General features: G+C 42.8%; 1 protein-coding gene across 1 annotated transcript in view; it reads right to left on the bottom strand.

Annotated features, from left to right (window-relative positions):
- The window catches only part of grin2da (glutamate receptor, ionotropic, N-methyl D-aspartate 2D, a), a gene marked incomplete at both ends in the record, with an annotated part of 160,155 nt that overhangs the window by 26,311 nt on the left and 106,925 nt on the right, over nucleotides 1–26,919 (bottom strand). Inside the window, 6 exons of the mRNA XM_083982355.1 lie at nucleotides 1,659–1,776; nucleotides 2,458–2,527; nucleotides 9,342–9,502; nucleotides 10,768–10,884; nucleotides 13,843–13,955; nucleotides 18,045–18,170. Coding sequence (XP_083838481.1) covers nucleotides 1,659–1,776; nucleotides 2,458–2,527; nucleotides 9,342–9,502; nucleotides 10,768–10,884; nucleotides 13,843–13,955; nucleotides 18,045–18,170 — 705 coding nt within the window. The remainder of the gene's footprint in view (nucleotides 1–1,658; nucleotides 1,777–2,457; nucleotides 2,528–9,341; nucleotides 9,503–10,767; nucleotides 10,885–13,842; nucleotides 13,956–18,044; nucleotides 18,171–26,919) is intronic.

Raw genomic sequence — 26,919 nt, 5'->3', positions numbered from 1 at the left:
AAGACAAAGTTCCCTGGTTTGTGGTGAACGAGGACACGACCGATGTGACAAATGTTTCTCAGTTTCATCAGCTGAGTGTGTGTGTCTTTATTCTCTTTACGTTCCACATTAAAACAATAAAACACTAATATTTAAAAAAGCAGAGCGTCCAGAGACATGAACATTATTTAGATTGGCGACTCTAAATTGCCTGTAGGTGTGAATGTGAGTGTGTGAGGTTTATCATGTCAGCCCTATGATTGATTGCCCCCCACCTCCCCCTCACCTGTGACCCCACGCAAATATTCTTGCACTATTGATCCGCCCTTTTTGCACTCACATCTACAGGTTTCCACTCCACTGTTGAGGCTGAATTTACACAGTTTACAGTTTTATTTATTTATTTATGTCCACCACTACCATTTTTGTGTACAAACTGCACACCTTACTCCTGTACACTCCCATACACCCCCCCCCCCCCATATGTGCAATAGTATATTCTATTTTTGTACATAACTGTATATACTCTACAAAAAATGTGATACGTAACTGTACAGAATGTCTCTCTTTTTTGTTTTATATTATTTTTTCCTACTTTTTTTCCCCCTTGTCTGCTACTGTAACAACCACATTTCCCATGTGTGGGATGAATAAACAGTCTTATGTCTCTTCTGTCTTATAAGCAGTACAGAGAATGGATGGATGGATTTACAGTAAAAAGTGCAAGAAAAAGAGTGTCTGAGATCTGAACTGATCTCTGGTCACATGATCACATGGAATCGCATGTCTGTGTCTGCTGTGCAGCTGGTTGGCTACAGAAAACACTATGAATGAAGAACAGTCATGGGAGAAAGTTAGATGAAAGAGAAATCACATGAGAAGGTGGAGGAAAAGAGAAAAGGGTCATGTGACAGGAGCCCGACGAATCAGGGCAAAGGATGCAACACAAAAGAGGAACTAAGCAGGATTTCTCCCGTGGCTTTGCTACATTTGTATCTTAATTAGAAAGCTCAGGAGTAATTGTGATGGTTAACTACATGACTTGTGACTTGTTACAGTGAGAACAGAGGCTCTCTGCCTTCATGGCGTCTCATGGCTGAAAACCAACCTGGCAACATCAGTTACCTGGCCGCCGCCCCGGTGTCCCAGCACTCGTCTCTGCAGCACCGCGACACAAATACGCTCCGTAACCCGTAATCTTACATACACGTTGTAATATCGTATATATAACGTTATCCACCGCTCCATTGATTGATTTTTCGCCAGCTTAGTTAAAAACAAATGCACATGGTCAGGAGGAGGGTTAGCAACACAGAGGAAAGCGACCAGACTTGCATATGGTAGTTTCTCTTTAAACAAAAGTTTAAGGTTCCTCTCCAGTCCTTGAGTTTTCGAACTGACCCTGGGTCAGCAGTGTATTCACATCTATCATGGAAATCAGACTTTTTACCTTTGTTCATCAGTCAGTAGTGAAGAAATAGACGAGAAAAACAAGAAGAGAAAGAACAGGTGAACAACCTGAATCAAACTACAGCTGTGAGGCTCTACAAAGTGAAGCCTTTTAAAGCCAACACGTATTAGTGTGTGTAGCCTCTGCTGCTTTCTTTCTGTGCTCTGTTACCCCTGTAATCACCCCCCCCCCCTCCCCCCCCCCCCATCTCGCCCCCCCTGGTTCTCACCGTCTCCAACCAGCTGCAGCAGAGCCAGGTCCAGCGGCCGTTTCCAGCGGGAGTTCTTGTTCAGGGCGATGCCGTAGCCGGTGGTGGCGAACACCTTCCCCGAGCCGATGGTCATCACCTAGATAGAACAATAAAAACACAAACCAATAAACTCTTCCTCTTTCTCCTCCTCCTCCAGAGTCACATTCAAAAGACAGAGACGCTGCGAGTTAATGACAGTTAGATTCTGTAATAAACTTTATCTATTGTCACTGATGCATAAATGCAAAACAGGTTCATTTCCAATATTGATGCAAACACACAAACATCCCAGAGCTGCAGAGTGGGATATTGTTTCAGGAGGGGAATTAAATTAATACAGATGCACATGAGCTGTGATGCGGCTGCAGCAGCAGGGCTCAGGCTCAGGCCTCTCACCGACCGCGTTACAAATGATCGCTGGGCTGGATTTTCATTCTCGCTGAGGGAGTCGTATCAAATGCAAACTTATAAATAAATCAACACCAGCTCCGTCCAAAAGAAATGACAATATTAACTAGCTGCAGCCCTCAGGGGGTGTAGGGGGGGGTGTGGGGTAAATATGAATCCATTGGATGTGTTTGATTTATTTAATGCAGATGCAGTCGGGCCTCATTTGGCATGCTCGTTGTCGCGCTGCTCGTTGTTTCTTCCTCCCACAAGAAGCTGTCCAACGTTTTGTAGCGTGCAGTCGCTGCAGGGCAGGGAGACCTCAGTGTGTGTGTGTGTGTGTGTGTGTGTGTGTCAGGGCTGTGAAATGATGGGGGGATCCGTTTCTTACCTTGCAGCCCTCGTCCTTCCTGGCCATATAGTTCAGCACCGCAGCGTCATAAATGAAGGCATCCAGCTTTCTGCAGGGGTGGAGGGAGGGAGGGAGGGGGATTACAATACAATAAAGAGATGGAAATCACTGACCTGGAGCTAAATAACAACAGAGGAAAGTGCAACTGGTGAACAAAAAAAAATGACAGAGATGATGGATCAACTGATGCTGAGACAGCGACTGCTGGAAAAAGGAAAACACACACACACACACACAAAAGCAAGAGTGGCTTCTCTTTCTACAGCGTTTTGCACCAGAGTTCAACAGTCGTGCAGAGAGATATCCATCACGGCAGCAGAGCAGAGATGTCACTTCTCCTCCTCCTACAACAGTCTCAGCAGAGCAGCAACACCGAGTCTGAGTCTCACTTTTAACTGAGAAGGAAAATGCTCAGTCTGGTGTTAAACCTCCGTCTGCAGCTGTTCTCACATCTGCACCAGTTAGTTAATGTGTCGACAGGTTTAAACAGCACTTAGAGTCTCATGAGTGAAAACGCCCCCAAAAGTCAGTTTGGTGTAAAACCGATTACTGACCTAAAACAGTCCACACTTCAAGCATGGTGTCACATAAACAAAAGACAGGAACAGCACATACAGTAACATAATAAACATGTGTCTCTGTGCGTCTTCACTGAGTTGTTTCTCATGCACAAAGATTTTAAAAGCGGTAAAGAAAACAAACACACTGTAAATTAGCCAATATATAAGTTCCAACATGGCTGATCAGGCCATAAATAAAAGAGCAGTTGATATTACTGTAGCTGTTTCATACAGATGTTTCTCTTTTGTCAACAAGTGAAACAGATATTAAAGAGACCCAAAGGAGTTTGCTTTTTGTTATAAAATAGTCTCATATTACTGTAATGTGGATGAATCTACTTTACTCATACTTGTTAATGGGTCCATTTTCGATAAATATATAATTTTGTCTTTATCGTTATTTTGTTATTATTATTTAGCGGGTGGCTCATCCCAACATTTCCTACTTTGGGTTTCACGGACGCTGCCCGGCGGGTCATGGGAATAACGTTTATGTTCGGAACTACGACAGTATCTGATCGAAAACATTCTTGGAAATGTTTTCACTTTCGTCCATCTTGCGCTGGTCCAATAATTTCACCGTGCGCACGGAGGCTCATGGGAAATGTAGTGTGAAAACACTTTGCTTTCCAAAACTCCACGTTGTCCCTTTAAAACATGTGGGTTGATGACTACATTGGTGTTTTTACAGTAGACCTGAGTGACAGAGTTCAAATCCAACTCACAAAAATATTATTTTATCATTTTCTGGCATCAATATTTATCACAATATATCACATATATGTTTGTAAATTGCAATGTAATACTAAAAAATATATTATTTATTTATTTTATTATTTATTTATCTATTTTGTAACAAAAAATACAATAATTGATATGAACATTTATATGTAAAACTATATAATGTCAGATAATAAGCTGTTTCTACAGTAATTTATCCCTCGATGTCAGATTCAACTCCTAACTGCAGGAGGCAGATCATCTACACACGGTGTTCGCTGAGTCAGCTGTTTGTTAAGTCGTTAGTGCTGAAATAAATCACTGATCGATCAATCAACAGAAATGTATGGGAGTAGAACTTCAGTTATTGATCACGAGTCGTGTTTGTTCTCGTGAAGCTTCTCACATTCGATTATCTTCAGAATTTCACCAGTTTCATGTCGCTGCAGCTCGGCAGAACAGGAAGTCTAGTAGTAGTGATCCTTCACAATAAAAGAATGAATTAACCAGCTGATTGAAAAATAATCAAGAGATTAAACTAAACAGCCGACGTGTTGAAGTGGCTCAGTGCTGCAGAAACAGCAGCAGCAGCAGGAGGAGGAGGAGGAGGAGGAGGAGGAGGAGGAGGAGGAGGGAAATCAATGTGCATCACACAGCAGTTATGACAGTTCACTGTGAAATAATGGAGCCGAGCTCAGACTGATGATGTAGATGTAACTACACCTGCTCCTCCACTTCACATTCACTGCTATTCACACTGAGAGCTGCACTGTTCAGGAGAGGAAGAAGAGAAAGAGGAGGAGGAGGAGGAGGAGGAGGAGGACTGTGTTACTGTAAAGGATGGAAGATTGAAAAGAGGAGGAGGAGGGTGACAGGAAGAGGAGAGAAAAGAGGGGGCTGGAGATAATGATTGCAGGGAAGGGAAGGAAGTGCAAAGCAAGAAAAAAAAAAGGAGTTGATGAGCTGAGAGGAAAGAGTTAATGAGGAAGCAGGAAAGAGCCAGAGATGAAGAAGAAAGAGAGAGAGAGAGAGAAGAAAAAAGGATTAAACAGAGACAGAAAGAGTTGGAGGGTGAAGGAGACAGAGATGGAGAGGTGACGTTCTGCACCTCAAACAGAAAAACCTTCCCTCCGCTTCCCCACCGCCGCCGCCGCCGCCACAACGACTCATGTTTCCTCCGTAAATAACGACGACGGAGAGAAAAATTAAGGAAAGAGAGAAAGACGGAGGATAATGAGAGAGAGAGAGAGAGAGAGAGAGAGAGATGATGTAAGAAGAACAAGGATGATAGAAAGAGTGACTTTTAATAACACGCTACGTCAAGTCTGCTAAGGAGCTGCTGCTGCTACTGTGTGTGTGTGTGTGTGTGTGTGTGTGTGTGTGTGTGTGTGTGTGTCGCTGTGTGTGTGTGTGTCGCTGTGTGTGTGTGTGTGTGTGTGTTGCTGCTTGTTCCATTAACACTGATCTACATCGGCTCCTCCCACCACCGACACCATGAGCATGTGAACTGTACATTTCACAGAGACACTTTGTGGCCCCACGGGCTAATAAACACCCCCCTCCTTCTTCCTCCTCTTCCTCCTCCTCATCCTCCTCCTCCTCCTCTTCCTCCCACCTCCTCCTCTTCTTCCTCCTCTTCTTCCTCTTCCTCCCTCCCCCTCCTCCTCTTCCCTCCTATTCTTCTTCTTCCCCCTCCTCTACTTCCTCTTCCTCCAACCTCCTCCTCCTCTTCCTCTTCCCCCCTCTTCTTCCCTCCTGTACTTCCTCTTCCTCCAACCTCCTCCTCCTCCCCGTCTTCTTCTTCCCTCCTCCTCTTCCCTCCTATTCTTCTTCTTCCCCCTCCTCTACTTCCTCTTCCTCCAACCTCCTCCTCCTCTTCCTCTTCCCCCCTCTTCTTCCCTCCTGTACTTCCTCTTCCTCCTCCCTCCTCCTCTACTTCCTCATCTTCCTCCCCCCTCCTCCTCCTCCTCCTCCTCCTCTTCCCTCCTCTTCCTCCTCTTCCTCTTCCCTCCTCTTATTCCTCCCTCCTCTATTTCCTCTTCCTCTTCCTCCTCCCACCTCCTCCTGCTCCTCCTCTTCCCTCCTATTCTTCTTCTTCCTCCTCCTCTACTTCCTCCTGTTCCTCCCTCCTGCTCTTCTTCCTCCCTCCTCCTTCCTCCTCCTCCCCATCTCACCACCTCTTCCTCTTCCTCCCTCCTCTTCTTCCTCCTCCTCTTCCCTCCCACCTCCTCCTCCTCCTCTTCCTCCCCCTCTACTTCATCTTCCTCCCTCCTCCTCTTCCCTCCTCTTCTTCTCCCTCCTCTATTTCCTCTTCCTCCCACCCCCTCCTCCTTCTCCCTCCTCATCCTCCTCCCAATTCCACCTCCTCCTCCCTCTTCCTCCTCCCTCCCTCCTCCTCTTCCCTCCTCTTCCTCTTCCTCCTCATCCTCCCTCCTTCTCTTCCTTCCCTCCCACCTCCTCCTCTTCTTCTTCTTCCTCCTCCTCCTCCTCCTCTTCTTCCTCCCTCCTCTTCTTCTTCTTCCTCCTCCTCTCTCCCCCCCTCCTCCTCCATCCTCCTTCTCCTCCTCCTCCTCTTCCTCCTCCTCCTCCCACGCTCACGACACGAGGAGCCTGAGTGGCAGCCGATGCTGAGATGGCGGGATGATCCCCCTGCACTGCGGTTGCTCCTCCCAGCATGTTTTATTTAAAATTACCCCCCCGACACATACACACACTACACCACCCTCCTCCTCCTCCTCCTCCTCCTCCTCCTCCTCCTCCTCCTCCTCCTCCTCCTCCTGTTCCTCCTCCTCCTCCTCCTCCTCCTCCTCCTCCTCCTCCTCCTCCTCGGTGGCTGTGGAGCCGTGATGCTGATGAGGCTGCACAGGTTACAACAGTTAGTTACAACCGGCTCCCGGGGGCAGAGCAGATGCAGCTGGTTGAGTCCTGTAATTGAAACGATGTGCGGACAACACGGCAGCCTGCAGTCACACATAAAAAATATATGAAAGCAGAGGGAGAGAGAGGAGGAGGAGGAGGAGGAGGAGGAGGTGGAGGTGTCCGAACAGGAGGATCTTAGCAGAGAGTGGAGTTGAGCCTCTCTCTCTCCCTCCGTCCTCCTGCTGTTTTCATCCTGGACTCTAAAGTCACATAGTATTTCACTCCTGCACCGTGTTTTCTTTCTCTCCTCAGTGCACAGCAGCAGCAGAGTTGTTTCTGCACCGGGTTTCACACATTTGTTGCTCATTTATCTCAGTGAGCAGACGCAGCTCTGCAACAGGATCAGTGCATGACAACTCCAGGAAACACACGTGACTCCTGTCTGTGGATTTTGATACTTAGTCTATTTTTTTTATGTCTATATGTTGTATGGCTCTAACAATTAACCATTTGTTAGCCAATCCAGTCCAACTTTATCTTTAGATCACATTTAAAGGGATAGTTAAACATTTTGGCAAATTGGCCCATTGCCATAATCCCTATAGTTTTAGGAGTAGGTTCGTTACCTTTAATTGTTGGTGCAAGCTATTTTTAGAACGGCGGAGCAGAGCCGTGAGCTACGTTATGAGACAGAGTTGTTTTCAAGACAAATACAGAGACTGCTTGCCGGAAAAACTGCCCCTGACGGGAACGCGCATCAACGGTTTTGCATGAATTTCCCTCTAAAACAACTCTGCCTCATAACGTTCTGTTATTATCTCATAGCGTGGTGAATGTGCAGGTCACAACTTGTCCACCAGAGCGTTTTAGAGTTGTTGGATTGTGTATTTGATGAGTTTGATGAGGGAAACCAAGAAATCCCATTAGACTCTGTAGCGTAGCTCTGAGCAGCTCGCGCCTATGCTCCGCCGTTCTAAAAACAGCTTGCACCGACAATTAAAGGTAACGAACCTACTGCTAAGACTATAGGGATTATGGCAATGGGCCAATTTGCCCAAAATGTTGAACTATCCCTTTAAGAATGAACAATAAAAATCCTAAAATGAACAGGAAGCCGGTGCAGGGAGGTACTGTAAGAACAGAGGAGATGTGGCCTCGATTACCAGTTTCAATAAGAAGATGTGTAGCAGCATTTTGGAGAGAAAACGAGACCTGGTCGACACCGACTGATCTGATGTGGTTTAGTTCAGAAAAAGTTCACAGTGAGTTCATCACAACATGAGCGTTTGCATCTGCAACAAAAACCACCAAAGTCGAACCAAACTTTTTGTTGCCTGATCCACCGACACAACGACTCTGGATGTGAACTCTGGTCTCTGGTGTAAAACCCCCCTGAACCTCCTCCCAGCGACTCTCCAAGCTGTTAATAACCGAGCTGCATTATTCACTGGGAAGTTTTGTCCTTGAACATGAAGCGAGCGGAGAGATTACACTTCTACACAACAAACACGCTGAACATTCATCATCTGCAGGAGACAGAGGTGGAGCTGCTGCACATGGCTGATCTGAAGGTTGTTAGCGAGCTCCGCTGCAGCGTCACTGCTCCACCATCTCTGTTGATACCGATCCAGAAGGTTCTGCGCACACACACACATACACACACACACATCTGGGTTTTCTGATTAAACTCTGATCTGCTCAGACTAAAGGTGGGCGGAGCTACGTGAGCCATTTCGATGAGGTCACCAGACTCTAATCACAGATGATCGAGGTCTGAACGAGGCAGGTCCAGATGTTCCCCAACCAGCTGTTACACCTCAAATCGTCAGAGTGAAGGTGGAGGAGGCCGGACACATTCATCAGTGTCACCAGCTGTGCCTCCTCTTAGCGTCACCTAGCAACCATGACACCAAACTTGAGGTTTTTAAATCCTTTGGTGTTAACCCTTTAATTTACAGGCCGCATATTACGTCATAATGTCAAGAAATAGCCTATAAATAACGGTCAATTTCGTAGTAATGTCATGTGTTTCATAAAGGCAAGAGATCACACATGCTTTTCATACTCTGAATTTTTTGTGAAAGGTCAGAATTTTTCTCCACCAAGTCCTGGCAATTGTCTGTTATTTCTGGGCTATCAATCCTTATTTCTTAGCCATATTTCTCAGAAAGTGGATTTAATATTGAGCAACAGTAGAAAGACTGACTAGAAGGACTGCAATGGCTTGCACCTGGTGGAGGGAACCACATCACATTGTTTGAACTTGACAAAGATCACGCTGTTGATCAGAACGTTGTTCTTTTAATAATAAAAGTCTGAAACAGAGTACTGGTGTGCAGGCTCGACGTCTTTCTGCTCAGCTATATTTCTTGACATTACTATGAAATTGACCGTTATTTCTTGGCTATTTCTAGAGATTATGACATCATTAGTGGCCTGTAAATAAAAGGGTTACCCCTTTGGTTTGGTTGTTGTTTGCTTTAATTACTGTACTGATGTGTGATGAGTCTTGAGAGCGTTTGGACCAACAGTGGATCAAACCACTGGAGGGAAAAGAAGGATGCATTCGAAATAGGAGAAACAATTATCTTCTGAAGTCATTGGCTCCATTTTTTATTTGTTTACTTCCTGTTTTGTCCTTGTGCATCATTTCCTGTATTTACCACCTTGTGGAAAACTCCTGCCCCTCCCTCCCCTCTCTCCCTCTGTTTTCCTGCTCCTTACCCGGTCTTGAGGTTCTCAATGGCCTCCTCCACTCCCTTCTGATTGTTCCGGATCATGTACTGGTGCATGTTGGGATAGTTGGAGCGGATGTTCTCCTCGGTGCTGCCGTTTGGCACCGTGCCGAATCGCAGCGGCGGGTACTGCTCCGTCGGCTGCTGGAACTGCACCACAAGAGAGGAGAGAAGAGAGAAGAGAGAGGTGGGCGGAGATTAAAGCGATAGAAGTGATGGAGGAGGTTAAAGGGAGGTGGAGGTGGAAGTAGTGGGAGAAGGGGGGGGGAGGGAGGGGCTGAACTCTGCTGCAGAGTGCTCACTTTCAAAGCGAGGCACTCTCTGCTACAGTCTCTTTTTTTCCAGGAGAGCTGAGGGGTGAGGAGATAAAAACAGACGAGGGTTTAAAGTGTCGGAGCAGCAGGATACAGGTTTATGGGTTCTGCTGAAGCTGCACCGAGAAATAACAGGAGGAGGAAACATCTCCACGGCTCGTTTACAGGATTTCACTTTTGTTTCGTTAACTCCAGCGTTTCTAAAGTTTCCATCTGTTTTTGGAAAAAAAAAAAAAAAAACTTCTGTAGCTCTCTGCATCATCTGTTTCTATTTACATTTGGGGATTAGCAAAAGCTTTGAATGCTCTGCTTCTGAAAGTTTAACTTAAAGGGACAGTTCACCCAAAATTCAAATTTCACTCATTATCTACTCACCCTCATGTCGACTAAGAGCTGTGATAAGTTTCAGAGTCCTCCGTGCCTTCTCTGAGTTACGGGGGGGTCCGCGCAGCAGTATTTGTCCATATAATGGTTGTCAATGGATACCAACTTTCTTCGTCCAAAAAGACACACCAAAAAACATCCAAATACCTCCATACTGCTCGTCTGTAATGTCCCTCTTGTATTGAAGCCCCGACATGAGAAATTGTTCCGACAAAAATTAAATAAGTCTATATTTTAAGCTTGTTTGTAGCAGAAGCTCCCAGTGTCTCAGTTCACTGCTCTTCCTGTGTCAGTGCAAATCTCGCGTGATTTGCACTGACCAGCGGAACAATTTCTCATGTCGGGGCTTCAATACAAGAGGGACATTACAGACGAGCAGTATGGAGGTATTTGGATGTTTTTTGGTGTGTCTTTTTGGACGAATAAAGTTGGTATCCATTCACAACCATTATATGGACAAATACTGCTGCGCGGACCCCCCCGTAACTCAGAGAAGGCACGGAGGACTCTGAAACTTCTCACAGCTCTTACTGTAGTCGACATGAGGGTGAGTAGATAATGAGTGAAATTTGAATTTTGGGTGAACTATCCTTTTAATGCAAACATCAAACTTATTGCTCATCTATCTGTCCATCTGCTGAGCCACCTGTTCATGAATACATCAATCAGTCACCCCATCCATCCATCCATCCATCCATCCATCCATCCATCCCGTACCTTCTTGTCCGACAGGCCCGACACCGTGTCGATGTACTCCTCCTGGATCATGAAGGCAGCCAGGTTGGCAGTGTAGGAGGCCAGGAAGATGACAGCGAAGAAGGCCCACACCAGCACCTGACACAGGAGAGATCAAGCAGGCTCTGACAGCTGTGGAGGAAGTATTTTAAGACTCCACTGACACTACTTTCACCACTGCTGCCACTTGGCTGCTAAAAAAAACAAAAAAAAACAACCCCTCGGCTGCAGCAGGTCCGTCCTGCCCGGAGGGTGGAATCATATTTGTCAGGCTGCAGGAAACAGACCTGTAGCCTCAGCGTTTGTCCCTGTCACAGACTGAATTTATTTTAAGACGATGACAAGGTGACATGTGCTGACTTTTCCCAACTACACTATTAACTTGTGTTTGCACCCAGGTCAGCTCTTATAACAGGGTTTTGGTCCTTTTATGCAATAGGCTATAGAAATTAAAGGGGGCATATTATGGAAATATCACTTTTTGAAGGCTCTTTAACATATATTTGGGTGTTTTTCTTGCCTTCCGGCCCTCGAAATGTGAGAATTGGGACTCTCTAACGATCTTTATGTGTAGCTGAGCACCTTTAAGACCAGAGGATGCGCACCTGCTCCACAAATTGACAAAAAAAATCTGTAATTTTCAGGCTCCCTAAATTGAAATCCATGTGGCTTAACGAGCTGTTCCCTCAGTTGTCTGACAATGATGTAATTAGTTTTCGAATTTGCATAATACCACCCCTACCTGGTACCGGTAGAAAGGGCGGGGCAAGCAGCGATTTGCATTTAAAGGGACAGGCATTAAAACCAGCCGCTCTGAACAGGGCTGTTCTGAGCGGATGAAAAGAGCTGTGATGTTTGATCCTTGGGGTATTTTGACCTAAGCATGTCTCACACACACATGTCTTTAAAAGGATAGTTCAACATTTTGGTAAATTGGCCCATTGCCATAATCGCTATAGTCACAGCAGTAGGTTCGTTACCTTTATTTGTCAGTGCTATTTTTGGAATGGCGGAGCAGAGCCGCGAGCTGCTCAGAGCTACGCTACGGAGGCTCATGGGATTTCTTGGTTTTCCTCATCAAATACACAATCCAACAACTCCAAAACGCTCTGGTAGACAAGTTGTGACCTGCACATTCACCACACTATGAGATAATAACACAACGTTACCAGACAGAGTTGTTTTCAAGGTAAATGCAGAGACTGCTTGCTGAAAAACTGCCCCTGAAGGCAACGTGCATCAGCAGTTTTGCATGAATTTACCTCTAAAACAACTCAGTCTCGTAATGTTCCGTTAGTATCTCATAACGTGGTGAATGTGCAGGTCACAACTTGTCCACCAGAGCGTTGTGGTACTGTTGGATTGTCTCCTTTAAGAATAAAAAACTCTCTCCACCACTGGTTTACAAGAACTGACCCAAATTTCTGAAGCACAAATCACAGATTTGTTTTGGAGTTGGCGCGGAAACATTTGGCTGCTTCTTCATTCCTGTGAGGAGCTGCACTGTTGACATTCAGCCAGGGAGCAGCAGCAGCAGCAGCGGGTAAGAGATGTGAATTAGCCGCAGCAGTAAATATGCACACATACGACTGGCTAATGAACGGAGGCTATTTGCTTCCGCGGTACTCTGTGTTGATGATGAATGTTTATTTGCATAATTTTCTTAATGAATAACATGAAAAATAGAAACGCTGAGCTCTCGCACAATTAAAAAAAAACAAATCTTAGCCAATGAGGATTAGATGTTTTGCTCAAGGATGCTTCAGCAGGAGGGGTGTAGGACTGATTTAAAAACTTTAACGCATCATATTAATAATACATAGTTGTCAATTATCCACTCTGTGCATGCGGCGGGCTGCGCTGATGACCCTGAACAGGCTTAAGCAGGTACGAACAATGAACAAATACATTCAGAGAAATAAGCCTCTATTAAAGATTAACCTTATCTTGTAATCTTTCTTTGTTCCTTGTGATTAGCTGTGATTGTCTGATGAGATGTTTCAGCTGTTGTGGAAGTGGATCAGATTTGCTGCTGTCAGAGGATTTCCTCTTAAAGACACAGCGTCCTGTAATTAAAGGGAAGTGGAACATACCTGCAGGCTGCCGCACAGAGTAAACCCACAGTTTAACCCACGACCACAGCGTCTCAAACACAGCCAGCTAAAAATAATCAGCTTTCCTTCTCCCCTCTGACCTCTTTTCTAAAGCCTTCTGAGCAGCTAATGAGCTCTTGAGACGATTGGACTTGTTGTGAAAAGAACTCCACAGACAGCAAAAGAAGAAGAACGAATGGTACGTTGAGTCGTTCGCCTCCCGTGGCTCTTTACTCTGCAGTGAAAGGGGCAAAGCCTTTCCACTGATTTTTCTTTTTTAATGTCGTAGCAGCAGGTATTAAACAGGCCACCGCGGTGAGACAAGTGAATGAACACTCTCGAACTGATTGCACCAGTTAATAACGCTTGGAAGTTTTGAGTTTCTTTTCTTTTCATTATCATGCAAATCAGGGATGATGTCAGTGTGAGTGTGTGTGTGTGTGTGTGTGTGTGTGAGGACAGAGTCAAGATGGAGCGGCCTATTTTCATGTTACTGTATTGCCTTTTTTTGTTTTTCCCAATCGATATCTAATCACATAGATAAGAAAACTGTTAAATTACTAAACTAAAACGTAACAGACTCTTCTAATAAAAGGCCTCATGTTGTATAAAGTGGGATTCCTGTATTGATTATAAAGCAGCTTTAGGTTCTGTATCAATAATGTGAATGTATGAAGATACAGTTGAAGTCTCAACTATATCTTCTTATGGATCAGCATTTCAAAATTAAAGCATCACTGTAAAATGTAGGACCTTTAAGCCTTTAAAGATTTTAGACTGAACAGAACAGATTATTATATTATTTCTATTCTAAATGTTGATGAAACAAAAAATCAGTATATCTTACAAAGTTTCAAATAATTGATGCTCATTGGATGTCAACTGCTGAAGACATAGCTCACTCAGCTGATGAGCGAGTGAGTCAGTCGGTCAGTGAACGCATCACGTGTGGTGTGTTGTTTACCATGATCTTGCTGGTGGTTCCTCTGGGGTTCTCCACAGGCACAGAGTTGTTGAAGACCAGAGCCCACAACAGCCACACCGACTTCCCGATGGTGAACTTGGATCCACCCAACTCTGACAGACAGAGAGAGAGAGATGAAGGTCACTGATACGAAACCTTTAATGTCTAGTACATTGTTGTTGTACCCTGGTGGTGGTGTTAGACACTCTACAGCCCATGGTGTCCAGTCTGGTACGTATGGTTACGTCCATATGTGAGGGTTTAACATCTCTACACTACCAGTCAAAAGTTTGGACAAACCTTCTACTTTATTTCTTTTCTTTATTTCTATTACTTTCTACATTGTAGATTCAAACTGAAGACATCAAAACTATGAAGGAACACATATGGAGTTATACAAAGCAGTTACATAATGTACAATAATAAACAAAACACAAAATACTCCTTTATAAAAGAAAAAATAGATGTTCATATAACTGTATGTGATAGAACAATACAGGTACTATTTTGTGTCGTTCCTACTTTTTGTAAAAGTGTATGAATATATTGGTGCTCTGACAACTGTGCAGTTAATAATTGTAATGTATAATATTGGCTTTTCTTTCTTTCTTTGCAACAGTACTTCTGTGTACTGTAATCTTATAATGTTAAAAATGTTTGTTTTCCATTTTTATGTGCTGGAGCCCAGGGGACGTTATTTGTCACAATATGACCATAAAGAATTAATATGTTTTATATTCTAGATATTTTGAAGTAGCCACCTTTTGATGGTGACAGCTTTTTGCACATTTTTGATTCTGTCATCAGCTTCATAAGGTCGTCACCTGGAACATCTATGGATATTCTCATTCATCCAGGTCGTTATCTCTGGGCAACAAATTGAATCTAAGGCAACTGGACTTGTATTTGTGTAGGAAGATGCCTCGCCTCTTACCTAATCTTGGTCAGACTAGTGAGGACTAGTCAGACCGATGCGTTGCGAACTGAAGAAGCCCCTTGGAGGCGCCCAAGGCGAAACGTCTTCCTAGACAAATACAAGTCCAGCTAGGGTTAGGGTTTCAATTTGTTGCCCAGATATAGTCACCTGGAAGGAACGGTTTTCCAACAATCTTGAAGGAGTTCCCAGAGGTGCTGAGCACTCGTTGGCTGTTTTGTCTTCATGCTGCAGTCTGACTCATCCCCAACCATCTCAATTGGGTTTTTAATGAACACTTTTGTGTTTATAACATAACTCCATATGTGTTCCTTCATAGTTTTGATGTCTTCATTATGAATCTACAATGTAGAAAGTAATAAAGATAAAGAAATACCACTGAATGAGAAGGTTTGTCCATAGTACATCAGAATCCACTCCTCTGGTTTTGGGCTTTACACCAGATGTGTAACCTGTTGGCTGCTTATGTAACACTGAAGCTGGATGAGAATATCAGACTTGTATTTTGTGCTTCAGTTCACTGCAGACGTCTCGGTTGGGACTGAGGTCAGATCATTCCAAGTTGGGGGAAAAAAAACGAAACATGTCTTAATGGACCTGGGGGCATTGTCACATTGAACCGGGAAATGGTTTTCCACGGACTTGATGCAACAGCACTGATGCCACACACTTTTGGCCATGTGGTATATATTCTTTATGATGTCGGGCTGCAGTGATTGCAGGGACAAAGTGCCCGGCAGTGATCTGAGAACCGTCTGATGTTGAAAGTTCAAACAGGGGGAGACGGAGTTAAACAGGGTAGAGCAAAGACCTATATGGAGTTATCAAAGATTAAAGCCGGCTGCAGAGTCCCTTGTGTTGAATGTAGAACCACTATTAATAAAGATGAAATGTGGATGTACAGTACGTCTCTTCTGGAGAGAGAGTTGTTATTCTCTATTGATGGGATGGTTGGCGATTGAGGGAGGGACTGTGACAGTTAAACTGTGATCACACTGATGAAAAGATGCAGAAAAAAGATGGAAGAAAGGAATCTATTAAAACCAACAGACTTCATTCTGCTTAAAAGGTCATTAAAAACTTTCGAAAGCTCAAAGAGATGAAAGGAAGGGTGAACACGTTTCCCGTTTACTGTAATTGTGTTACAGTGGTGTCTGGTCATGCAGGGCGTTTTTTATTAGATGTGTAATTATTGCTCCGCTTCTTCCTCCTGTTGAAAGTGGTGGAAATTAAAACGTCCACGGAGTCGTTTCCTGTTGCGTTTAGTACCGCCAATGAAAACCCATTGTGTTGGCATTGCAATGGAAAGCTTGGGATGGATTTTTAAAAGCGTGGAGATTTTTTTTTTCCCCCACAGGATGTTCATTTGTGACCTTTGTTAAGTGAACATAATAAAGAGAGGACCTGCCCAAGGTGGAGGCTGTAACCTCTTTAATACTGGACGACAATGGCGTCATTGACTTATGTTCATCTAGATCATCTGCTGATCAATTTGACTTCGACTTTTGAGCTTCTGAAAAAATCAATCACCATCATTTTCCTCCTTTAAATTATTTAACTATTCATAAAATGAAGTGTAAAGTGCCGTCAGTTTGACCCAGATCATGCTTTCAAAATCCAGATCCAGTGGAAGCTTCTGAAAGGTTTTCTGACCTCTTCAAGTCACGATTTCCTTGTAAATTTTATAATGTTGGGCCGCAAATAAGCAATAATAATGTCTTCAGACCTTTAACCTGGTCGGTGCTTTGTAGAAACAAGTCTCTTCAAGCTTAGCACACGTGAATTTGGGCAGTTTATTCTCTTCTTGGTTGACTGTCTATGAGTCGTCATCTTCAGGTCTATTAGCCAGGTGATGAGCAGCGTCGTTAGCCAGGTGTAGTGTCTTCTGTTCGGCCACACTCCCATAAAGTTTGGATTAATGGGTTAGACCCGTTGAGGTGGTCATTGGTCTGACAGCTTCCTCCGTCTCTACAAGCCTGACCATTAAGTTGTTGGTCACCGACCTGGAAAAGGTTTTTTCTCCGCTCAGATTGACTGAACTCCAGAGGGTCCTGGTGCTTCCAGACTCCTGACCGACACATTATCACAGGATTAAAGGTCTAGTGTTGTATAATATTGGGAAAACCGTGATATACAGCTTTCAGATTCTAGATTGCTGCCGTACAAACATGGCGGCGCAAGATGGCGACACTCTGTAAAGCAAGACCCTTGCTATAATAATTATAAAGCTACGGATAACCAAACAGAATTTCTTTTATAGCGATTGCACACTTATACAAATATATTCATGGCTAGTATAGTCAGATTTTGCCAATGAACTTTGCCATTTATTACACACTGGACCTTTAAAAAGAGTTCCTGGCTTGAGTTTTCTCTTGACATGTTTGTGTGAATTATGAGAACAGTTATGCACTGAACTATGTTAATTCACTTCAATCAAATTCTAGGCATAATATCTCAAGACTCATTAAAGCAAAGACGAAGCACCTGATAACTTTAAAGACTTCAAGTCTTTGATTTTTAATAATTAAAATGTCTTAAAACTTGTACAGTACCTTTATGGATTCCTGAGTAGTTTTGGGGCGAACAAGGGTGATTACCATCCATTCAAAATAAAATGTAGAAAATGTGAAAGGGCCTCAACATTTTATCTGCTGGTTCAACCCGACAAAGTAAAGTAAAGAGAACTTGAGTGAGTCTCCTGGTATGAAATGAAAGTCTTGCATAAGAAAAACAGACAAATGGATTAAAAACAACATTTAAGCTCAGAAGAGGCTTCAGAGTTGACAGGCAGCGATGAAGAAACACCAACCTGTCGCTCCAGATCAGTATAATTCCCCTTGTGTCAGTTTATTAGACAAGTAATGAATAACTTCTCTAAATGGTTCTTTAGAGTGAATGCATCTGCACAGAGGAGCAGCCGGTAAACATTTGGTATAAATGACGAACTGACAAGTTCTGTAGAAATGTCAAAGTCGAACCGCCAGCGTCGGTGTTTGTCTCATTAAAAATAAATACGGCTGATGGTGGGAGTGGGGCGGCTGTTTGATTGTTTTGACTCGTGCACAGTCAAGAAAAGTGGGACGCTTTGCATAATTTGAGCGAGCAGCACCCACCCTCCTCAAATCAACCCCCTCCCCTCCCCTCTTTCGTCTCCCACTCTCGGTTACATAACTGACGAAGTGTCAAGTCGGTAACAATGCTGAGGAATGAGCAGTGGCAGCGGGTTGATTGGCGTGCAGATGGCGGAGCGGCTCTTGTCTCTTACTCTTGGCGCTCTGCAGGCTGCGGTTGTATCCCACGGGGCTGAAGAACTCGAAGATGAAGACGGTGACAGCCACCACCGACAGGCACATCACGAACATCATCACCCACACCGCTGGGCTGTACGGCTCTGCAACACACACACAAACACAAACACAAACACACACAAAAACACATGCATAACATTAGATAGAGTTCAACAAAGTTTAAGCCCGTCATCTCCGGAGGATCATTTCATTAAATCTGAAACAGTCACGACTCTGGACAAGTTTAAAAAGTCTCTGTTGTTTAGAGAATTTGAATGTTTTAGCTCAGATTTTGGTCTCCAAACTTCTGGCCCAACATAGTCCTCGGTCATACAGTATATATCCACATCTGTTTGAGAGCTGCAACTGATCCAGATGTGGAAGAAGCATCTTAGAATCATGGACCAGATTCGGCCCATGAAACCTGGACCTAACCTAAGGACTTTTTACTTTCCATAGGAATTATCTTTCCCTACTTGCTCTTTTCTCTGTCATTGTTCTGCTTTTCTCACATTTTTTTGCTGTTATTTGCTTCAAGTCCTACCTTTATTCCTGCTGCTATTGATCTTTTGTCTTTTGTTTAGCTCATGTATGTTGTCTGCTTGTCTCTTGTTTTGTGTTATTGACAAGGGTAGATCCTTGTACAAGTTCGCTAGGAATTCGTTCCCTCCTTGTGCAGCGTTATACGCATTTTTGTGTGCTAAATAAATAAACCTAAACCTATATACGGACTCAAAATCGAGCCTGACTTGGTTTGAGTGTAAAAGACGGTTCAACTTTATTCCACACAGTGTGTACAGTCCTCAGACGGAGGGACCTCACAGTTTGGGGCTGATGCGACAGGTTGTGTTTAGATCCCAGTCGTGTCGCTGCACGCTGAATAATGCAGGTTAAACTCTGCACCACGTTCAGCAGCTCGCCTCAGACCGAGGCTGTCGTGCACGGTGTGTTTTCAGAGCAGAGCTGCCTCTATTAGGTGCAGCTGTGGCTGAAAACAATGTTGCATGTGCAGAGAGACGGATGCAAAACATACAAGACAATGTTTGGACAGAAAAACAATGAGCTCGACTGTGAAGGTTCAGTTTTTTCACCGACTTTCTGCAGATTCATCCCTAAGAACCAAACCCTTTCTCATTGATATAATTATATTAGCATAAATACACATTATTTCCTTTTTAAATGTTCTTTTTATGGGACATTTATACGTCATCATTTTGCCCTGCAGCGATGTGTTGAAACCCCTGGAAATTGTTTTTATGACACTTAATGTTCATGAACAAGAATTAAAGTCAGAGTTTGTCGAGTGTTTAGAACTAATCAGAAAGTAATCAGCTTCATTAGGACGATTTCATCAGCTTTGATTGACAGAAGCAGCAAACACACACACACATGGAGAGCTGGGCCCCGCCCACTTCAAACTGCACGAACAAAACGGTGCAGGAAGAGACGTCTCCTGTGACATCATTAAACCTGCTGCAGAGGAAGTGTGTGTTCATGTAGGACGGCTCTGCTCATTGTAAGGAACAAACTGGGTACTGTAAATGTGTGTTCAGGGGTTTTAACCTCTAATGTGTTTGCTGAACTACAGTAATTATGCAGTTGTGTGCATTTTCATAGCAGGTTGTAAAGCTGCTGCTGTTGTTGTGCGCGTTTCCCTCTGAGGAAAGACAACAGTGATCACAGCTGACGGAGCTCTTGTACTGTACGGTCGACAATGAAACATTATTTACATATCCTTTATACGAGGAACCAATGAAACATCAGAACAGCTGCTGCACGTCGTGTCAACAAAGAGACGCAGACGTAGCTGCAGGTCTCCTGTGTTGGACGTGACGGATCGCAGCAGCACTTAATCAGCTGGTAACAACAACGTTCAGCAGAGACGTTTTTTTTTGTTTTGTGTCTTGGCTCGACATAATAAAAAGCACATCAGTGTGTCAGCGCAGAGAGTAGATCAATGTTTAATAAATAAAGAACATGTTTGCAGCGTGTTAATCTCTGTTATTGTGCCTCTGAGTATTCAGTGTTTTTTATTAACCACATCATCATCAGCCGTTTACGTTTGAGTTGTTATCTGCTGGGGTTTTTTTCTGGGGTAAAAAAGTGTGTTACGCCAAGTTTCTTTGTCTCATAGCATTTGTTCAGTGTAGCCTGAGGGGAGTGATTTAAAAGTCATCCAAAATAGCGTGTGTGTGTGTGTGAAGCTTTTTGAACCACAGAGCTGCTCAGTTTACTAAAAAGCAAAAAACCATCAGCTCCTGTTACATAAGATCCAATACAAACAGATACAAACCGCATGTTCTGAGGGATGCTGTTTAAATTACATATTAAAGACCCCCTAAAACCAAAAATTGACTTTTTGAAATTATTAACATGTCAATGTGGTGTTTGGGTTCTGCTACAAGACATTTCAGCAGCAAAGTCGCTAATGCAGCCACAACTGAGTATTTTAGATTTGAAAATTAATTTGCATACTCATGAATATTCATAGAACCTGGATTTTTCAATGAGGGAGAAATAGTAGACCTGTTTTTAGTCTATTTGGGAGCTTTTGTAAACAACTTTTTTGTGGGAAAGCAATTTTAATCAAAAAATAGTTATAGCAGAGCATTTTTACAAATTTTAAAATGCCTCTATAGGGGGACTTTAATATTCTGACTAAGCATCAGTTTCCTGTTGGAGGATAAACTGAATTTATCGACATATCGTCATCTGCTTATTTGAAGTCTGTTTTTTTTTTCTGTAGAAATACTGTCTGTTGGCTTTAATCCAGTCACACACTGTATTATCCCCCGTAGTTCAATCAAAACGGCCTTGGTGGAGGGAGCGTGTAAATAATTACATGGTGCACTGCAAACACTGAAGGTGGCGTTTGATTTATTTTCCGTTGTTGGGGAGGGGGTGTAAAGCAGCTGTGTGTCCCTGCTTTCAAGTTGCTGTCAATCTTGAGTTAAGTTTATTGTTTTACTTCACATTCACACATTCGCTCAGTCCCAGCAGCTGTAGATCTGCTCAGCACAACAGTAGATCTGGATTCAGCCCAATACATCAAGATGAGACGCGCACTCTCTGTCTTTACAGGTCCCAGGGCCGGCCCAAGCCTCCATGGGGCACTGAGCGAAATTTTATTTTGGGGCCCTCAATAACTGCCAACAATACTGATTATTGATCATTTACACACTTTATTTCAATTTGTATAACCTGTCATTACCAATCACCATTTTAGCCTGGCATGGTTTTACTCATCTCACTTAATATTCAAAGTTATATAGTGGGATACTGAATGTCATATAGACCTAGAAGTGTATACTTTTATTGTTTTAGACATTATAGGATACATATCATCATATCCTTCATCATCCTTTGCACAATTTCCTATCTATCTATCTATCTATCTATCTATCTATCTATCTATCTATCTATCTATCTATCTATCTATCTATCTATCTATCTATCTATCTATCTATCTGTATCAAAATAAACCAGTAGACAATGCATTTGCTGTCAACACATTTTTTAATTTTTAGTTTTAAATAAACTGTAACTGCAATGTGCAACAACAATTTGAAGTGCAACAACAACAATTAAGGGTTTTTGTAATTATGCAGAATTTTTCTAGGTGTCGGCAGAAGTCACGCACTATAGCCTCAAAACGTTTATTGCCCTTATTGTTCTTTGGGGCCACCTAGTGGTCAGGGGGGCCTCAGCAGGTGCTTAGTTTGCTTAAAGGTCTGTATGAAATGAGATTTCCATGTCTCTTCTGAGTGTAAAGAAGATTTATTTATATTACTACCGTGGGGGGGAAAAACGAGAGAGAATTGAACACTGGATTCAGAAAATGAGCCTTAAAATGGGGCATCAGCACTTCTGTAACGTTGTGATGTCACAACTGAGCAGTCACAGTTCATGGCCCAAGCTCTGCCCACCTGTACTGTAAGTGTTTTTTACCTGAACTGTGCCACATCAATATTCAATCACCGAGAAAAATCAGCAAATCACATGAGAGACCCAGAGCCTCCTCTCTTCTGATTGGATCCAGAGAAAGGAAATATAAAAATACAATCATAAAAGCTACAAAATCTTTTTATGGATAATAAAGTGTAAAACATGGGCCCTTTAATGCGCCACACATCAGAGCGTCCAGCTGCGACCGCGGTCTGGTTCTGGTGCTGCTGGGGTTGCAGATGGGGTCAAGGTTCTGGGTTAATGGGGTTTATTCGCCCTTCCTCAAGGCCGTTTTAGCAGCGGTGCCGCAGTAAAGTGACAGCATTACTTATTCATTTCCTCTTGCCAACACGTTCCCCGCAGCGCCAGGGAATCAAACTGGCGAAAAAGCAGGAACACAGGCTCTTTGTTGTGGGTCACTGCTCCTCCTGATAGGACCAGCTCGGCCCGGCTCGGCTCGGCACAGCTCGGCACAACTCGGAGGTGGCTGATCTCGGAGCAGCAAAGGGCACAGTCTGTGTGGCATGCCACCGCCTACGTTTACATTACCATAATAATGTCATTAAGGCCAATAATTAGAGTGAGATATTCACTAATTAAAGACATTTACATGGATATCATTAATATTCCCGTCACCATATGGGACGAGAACGGTCTCCCTCCTCCTATTGTCATAAAGACGCCTGGTGGGGAGTTGAAGTGGTTATTATGCAAATAGTATGTGCATACTGTATATTATGTGATTTAATGCACACCTGGAAGACAGCTGCATGGGTAATCTAGGACATTTTATTACTCGCTCTTTGTGAATCAGTGATTTAACCCCTGAAACGAAACTCTGTCAGACTTTAAACAACAGACAGGAGCACAGACTCATCATCACTGACTGTTTGCAGAACAATTCAAGGCCTTTTTCTAATGCACTTGTATATGAGATGTAAGATGTTACAAAGTGGACAACAACCTCGACTCTGCACCGAGTACAACAAAGTCACTACTTCATAACCGTGTCAAACTTAGTGAAATACATTTTAATCGCAGAAACACCACGATCGCAGCAGCAGAGAGTTTCAACGATCTGAATACTTTCAATTTTCTAACTAAAACAGGAAAAACTAACACCGGTTTGACTCAGCAGATGTTCCTGGGAAGCTTTGATTACGACTCCTCTGTCCTGATTGGACAGTCGCTGGAGGCTCCATCGCCACAACTGTTCATACCCCACGTGTTTTTTTTTTTATATCTGTGACCCAACATCTGATGTTTTGTGTGTGTGTGTGTGTGGATCAGAGAGCGAACAGAGGGACAGAGCTGATCCGGCTCCGTCCGACTGTCTCTGCCTCCTTTGTAGATTCCTGTTGAATCACACGAGCTCCTGGCAGAGTCCCGGTCCTGCAGAATAATCACTGTCTGTTTGTTCTTTGTTTAACAAGGTGAGTCTGTTTAGAGCAAATTTATTTCTACAGCAACAGCATGACAACAGCTAACGCCCCCTCACACTGGCATTATAATAATAATATTAGTCTGAGGAAAGCCACTCTGACTGGTTGGACAGATGGAAATGTGGGCTGATTTCAGTCTTTCTCAGATATACTGGATCAGAAGCATCTTATTCAATGGCCAATAAAAACCTGTGTAAACACGTTTTGTGCCTTCAAACTTTGCAGGTGAACTTGTGAAATCAAAGTGTGTCATTATTAATTAGATGCTTTTGACCTTTTTGTAGTTATTTTTATTTATTTTATCAACATTTTCCCTTATGTTACTGCAGTGCTGCATGGTTATGCATTAGTTAAGCATTAATAAATGCTGAATTCTTCATTTATAACACATGAATACTAATTAGTATGTAGTTTATAAATACAGTTAGTGCTTCTTAATGATGAGTAAAACATTTTTAACTGTGATTAAAAATTACATTCTAATGAGTATTCATGTGTTATAAATGATTAATTCAGTAGCCTATTTATTAATGCTTAATAGTGCGTATAACATATAAAGTGTTACCGACAACCCCGAATATAAGACGACTCGTCTTTTTCAGACTTTTTTCGATGGAAAAAATACTGTCTTATATTTGGGTCAATGCGGTAAATTGTTGTGAGATAGTAAAAGGTTGAGCCTTGGATACATATTTGTAACAACAATCCATATTTGAGGGATCATTGTGAGAAAATTAGCTGAGGATTTGAACCTGCCGGATCCTCGAAATAACACCTGTGAAACTAATAATATTCCCATGAGCCTCGGCTTTAGCCAGCACGCTAACAGGCTAAACTTAGGAGTTGCAGCTTCACAGAGGCGCTAACTCAGCTGTGAGCTGGTTGACAGGGTTGTTGGAGGTTTGCTTCAGTCTTAAAAGTTTTTACAAACCTATACGAGCAGCAGACCCACTACTAAACACACACACACACACACTCACTACACACTCTCTCTCTCTCTCTCTATACTTGTTCAATTTCCACCTCCATCTTTACTGAGTCCCTCGACACTTTGGCTGTTTGTTATCGTCCAGACTTCGACTTGGTTTCCTGCCTCACTCTGTCCTGGCCTCTGTGTTTGAAACGAGGTTTCTCATTTCCTCAGTGCGCTGAAGTGTTAGCAGATTGATTGAGAAAGAAATATCTTTTAGCTGCTTGTTTAAAAATACATGAATTTCAGTTTTACTGTTCTGTTAAAGTACAAATATCGTACACTCTCAGCAGCACCTCTTTTTTTCCCCAGCCATCCTGAACTCTCACTGACAGTCATGAGGCTGCATCGCCTGCAGCTTCAGGTGGATGTGATCCTCGGCTGGATCTCACACTACTTTGATTTTTCTTTAGAGACCTGAATGGGAAACGTCTGAGTGGCTTTTCAAAACGCTCCAAGGTTGTGAAGGTTATTCAGAAAATTCATCACAATTAGAAACACTTTGATTCTGCCGAGAGTGACTGAGGAAAGACTTGTTTAACGAAGCGGAGCTGACGAACAGGACGCAAAGCGAAAATGTAAGAATAAGAGCACCGAGGATTTTTACAACATTCACTCCGAGGTTTGTGAATAAGCAGTGCGTCAGGAGGCTGTTATTGGAGTTTGACGGATATTTAGATGACAGTAACTTAGAAACAGCTACATGTCTATGTCTATAGAGCTGATCTATAATCAAACAACACATGAAGCATCTCACTGGGACCTTTAACAAATGTCTACAACATGGTACAAAATAAATGGCAAGAAAAAAAAAGAGATAAAGATATATAGAGTCATAAAGTTGGAGGATGTGGAGTCCAAAAAGAGTCTTAAATATTTAAACAGTCATCAAAAATGTTTCCACACTCTCGAGACGAGTGTGTGCGGCTGAAAGTCTGAATGAGACATCACTCTGCTGAAATCAAAGAGCTAAAGCTTCTGATTCATTTGGAGCTGATAAGAGGGAATTATGATCCATTAGAGTTCAGTTTGTCATGGTGTCTCAGTTTTATTTATGATAATTAACGATATAAAATGTGATTAATTTACTGTTAACTTTTTTTTCATTTCTTGTATTTGCATTTAAATAAAGACATACATTTAAGATGAGAGTCATTTGTTATTATTACACCTGTTGACTTTGACTTTACCCATTAACAGCTGTTAACAGTAACACACTGTTATTTCCTGTTCAATAATCAATCAAATCAGCTTCTTTTGATCTCCTACAGCCAGCTGATCACTGCTGTCAACGGGTTCACTGGTTTCTATTATTTCCCTTAATCACTTTTACTGAGCGGTTGAGAAAAAAATGTTAAAGAAATCTACTTTTCTCCTCCTCCAGTGTTTATTAAGTGAACAAAAACAGCTGAAAACTGGACAATGAATTAGGGGGTTAGGGTTAAAAGCTGCTGGTTTGATCAGTTCTATGGACTTATTGATTTTAATGACTTATTTGTATAGAGTGGAAGCAACCTTCACTGTTTTGAATGTGTGTCAAATGTGTGAAAGTACTTTGTATGAATGTCTTGTATGTATTGTTTTGTGTATGCAGTGGCTCTGAGCCCAAAACAAATTTCCTTTCGGGACAATAAAGTACAATCCAATCCAAGTCAACCTCTACATCTGCAACAATCACACATTGTAACTAATTTTGAGTTAAACTATGCTTCATCACCCAAATGCATCCACTTTTCTTCCTCAGCTGTGACCAGAGAGTCATTATAACATATAAAAGCTTCTGCTGATCAAACTAAAACTAACAAAATCTGACAAACTTACAATTTTTTTTTACTTACACTAAATTAAAACTGACACTAACATTTCTTCAGTGTTATGCCTTCATCAGTAAATGGCTGCGTAGTCCCAGTGTTATTGATAAAGTTACTGTCCTGCTTGATCTCATATAAATAAACCGGCTCTGATACTGCAGGTCCTTCAGAAATCTGTGTGTGACACTGGGGTCGGACTATATTTACTTATTTCTACACTGAGGCTTCAACCTCCATTACAAACAACGTCCTCTCTGCACTTCATCTTTTCTTCCTCACTAGATCGTCTTTCTGACCTTTGACCGTTCCTGTGTGTGTTTCTGCTCACTCGTACCTTCTGTTTGGCCTTGCTTACTGTAGCTCTTTTTCGTTTTTTACCTTCGCAGCAGGCTCACCCACACATACAGTACTGTATTAACACACACACACACAGACACACAGAAACAGGTGAAGCTACAGTACGGAGTCACTATGGCCCAGCGCTCCTCAGATAAAAACGGCCTTGGGAGTCGAGCATCTCCGTCCAACCGTGTCGTGTTTCAGATTGTCTCCTAAATCTCCTCTGACAGATGGATGGATGTACTGCTGCAGCTGTGTAACTATGAAATAGATCCCTTAAGGAGAGCGAGGGAACCATCAGGTCTTTAAAGGCCGAAACACAAGTCTGCTCGCTCTTGAGGCAAAT

Source organism: Trachurus trachurus (assembly GCF_905171665.1).
Source record: "Trachurus trachurus genome assembly, chromosome: 11".
Lineage (NCBI taxonomy): Eukaryota > Metazoa > Chordata > Actinopteri > Carangiformes > Carangidae > Trachurus > Trachurus trachurus.
Note: the sequence above shows the minus strand (reverse complement) of the source record. Positions and strands in the feature narration are given on the sequence as shown.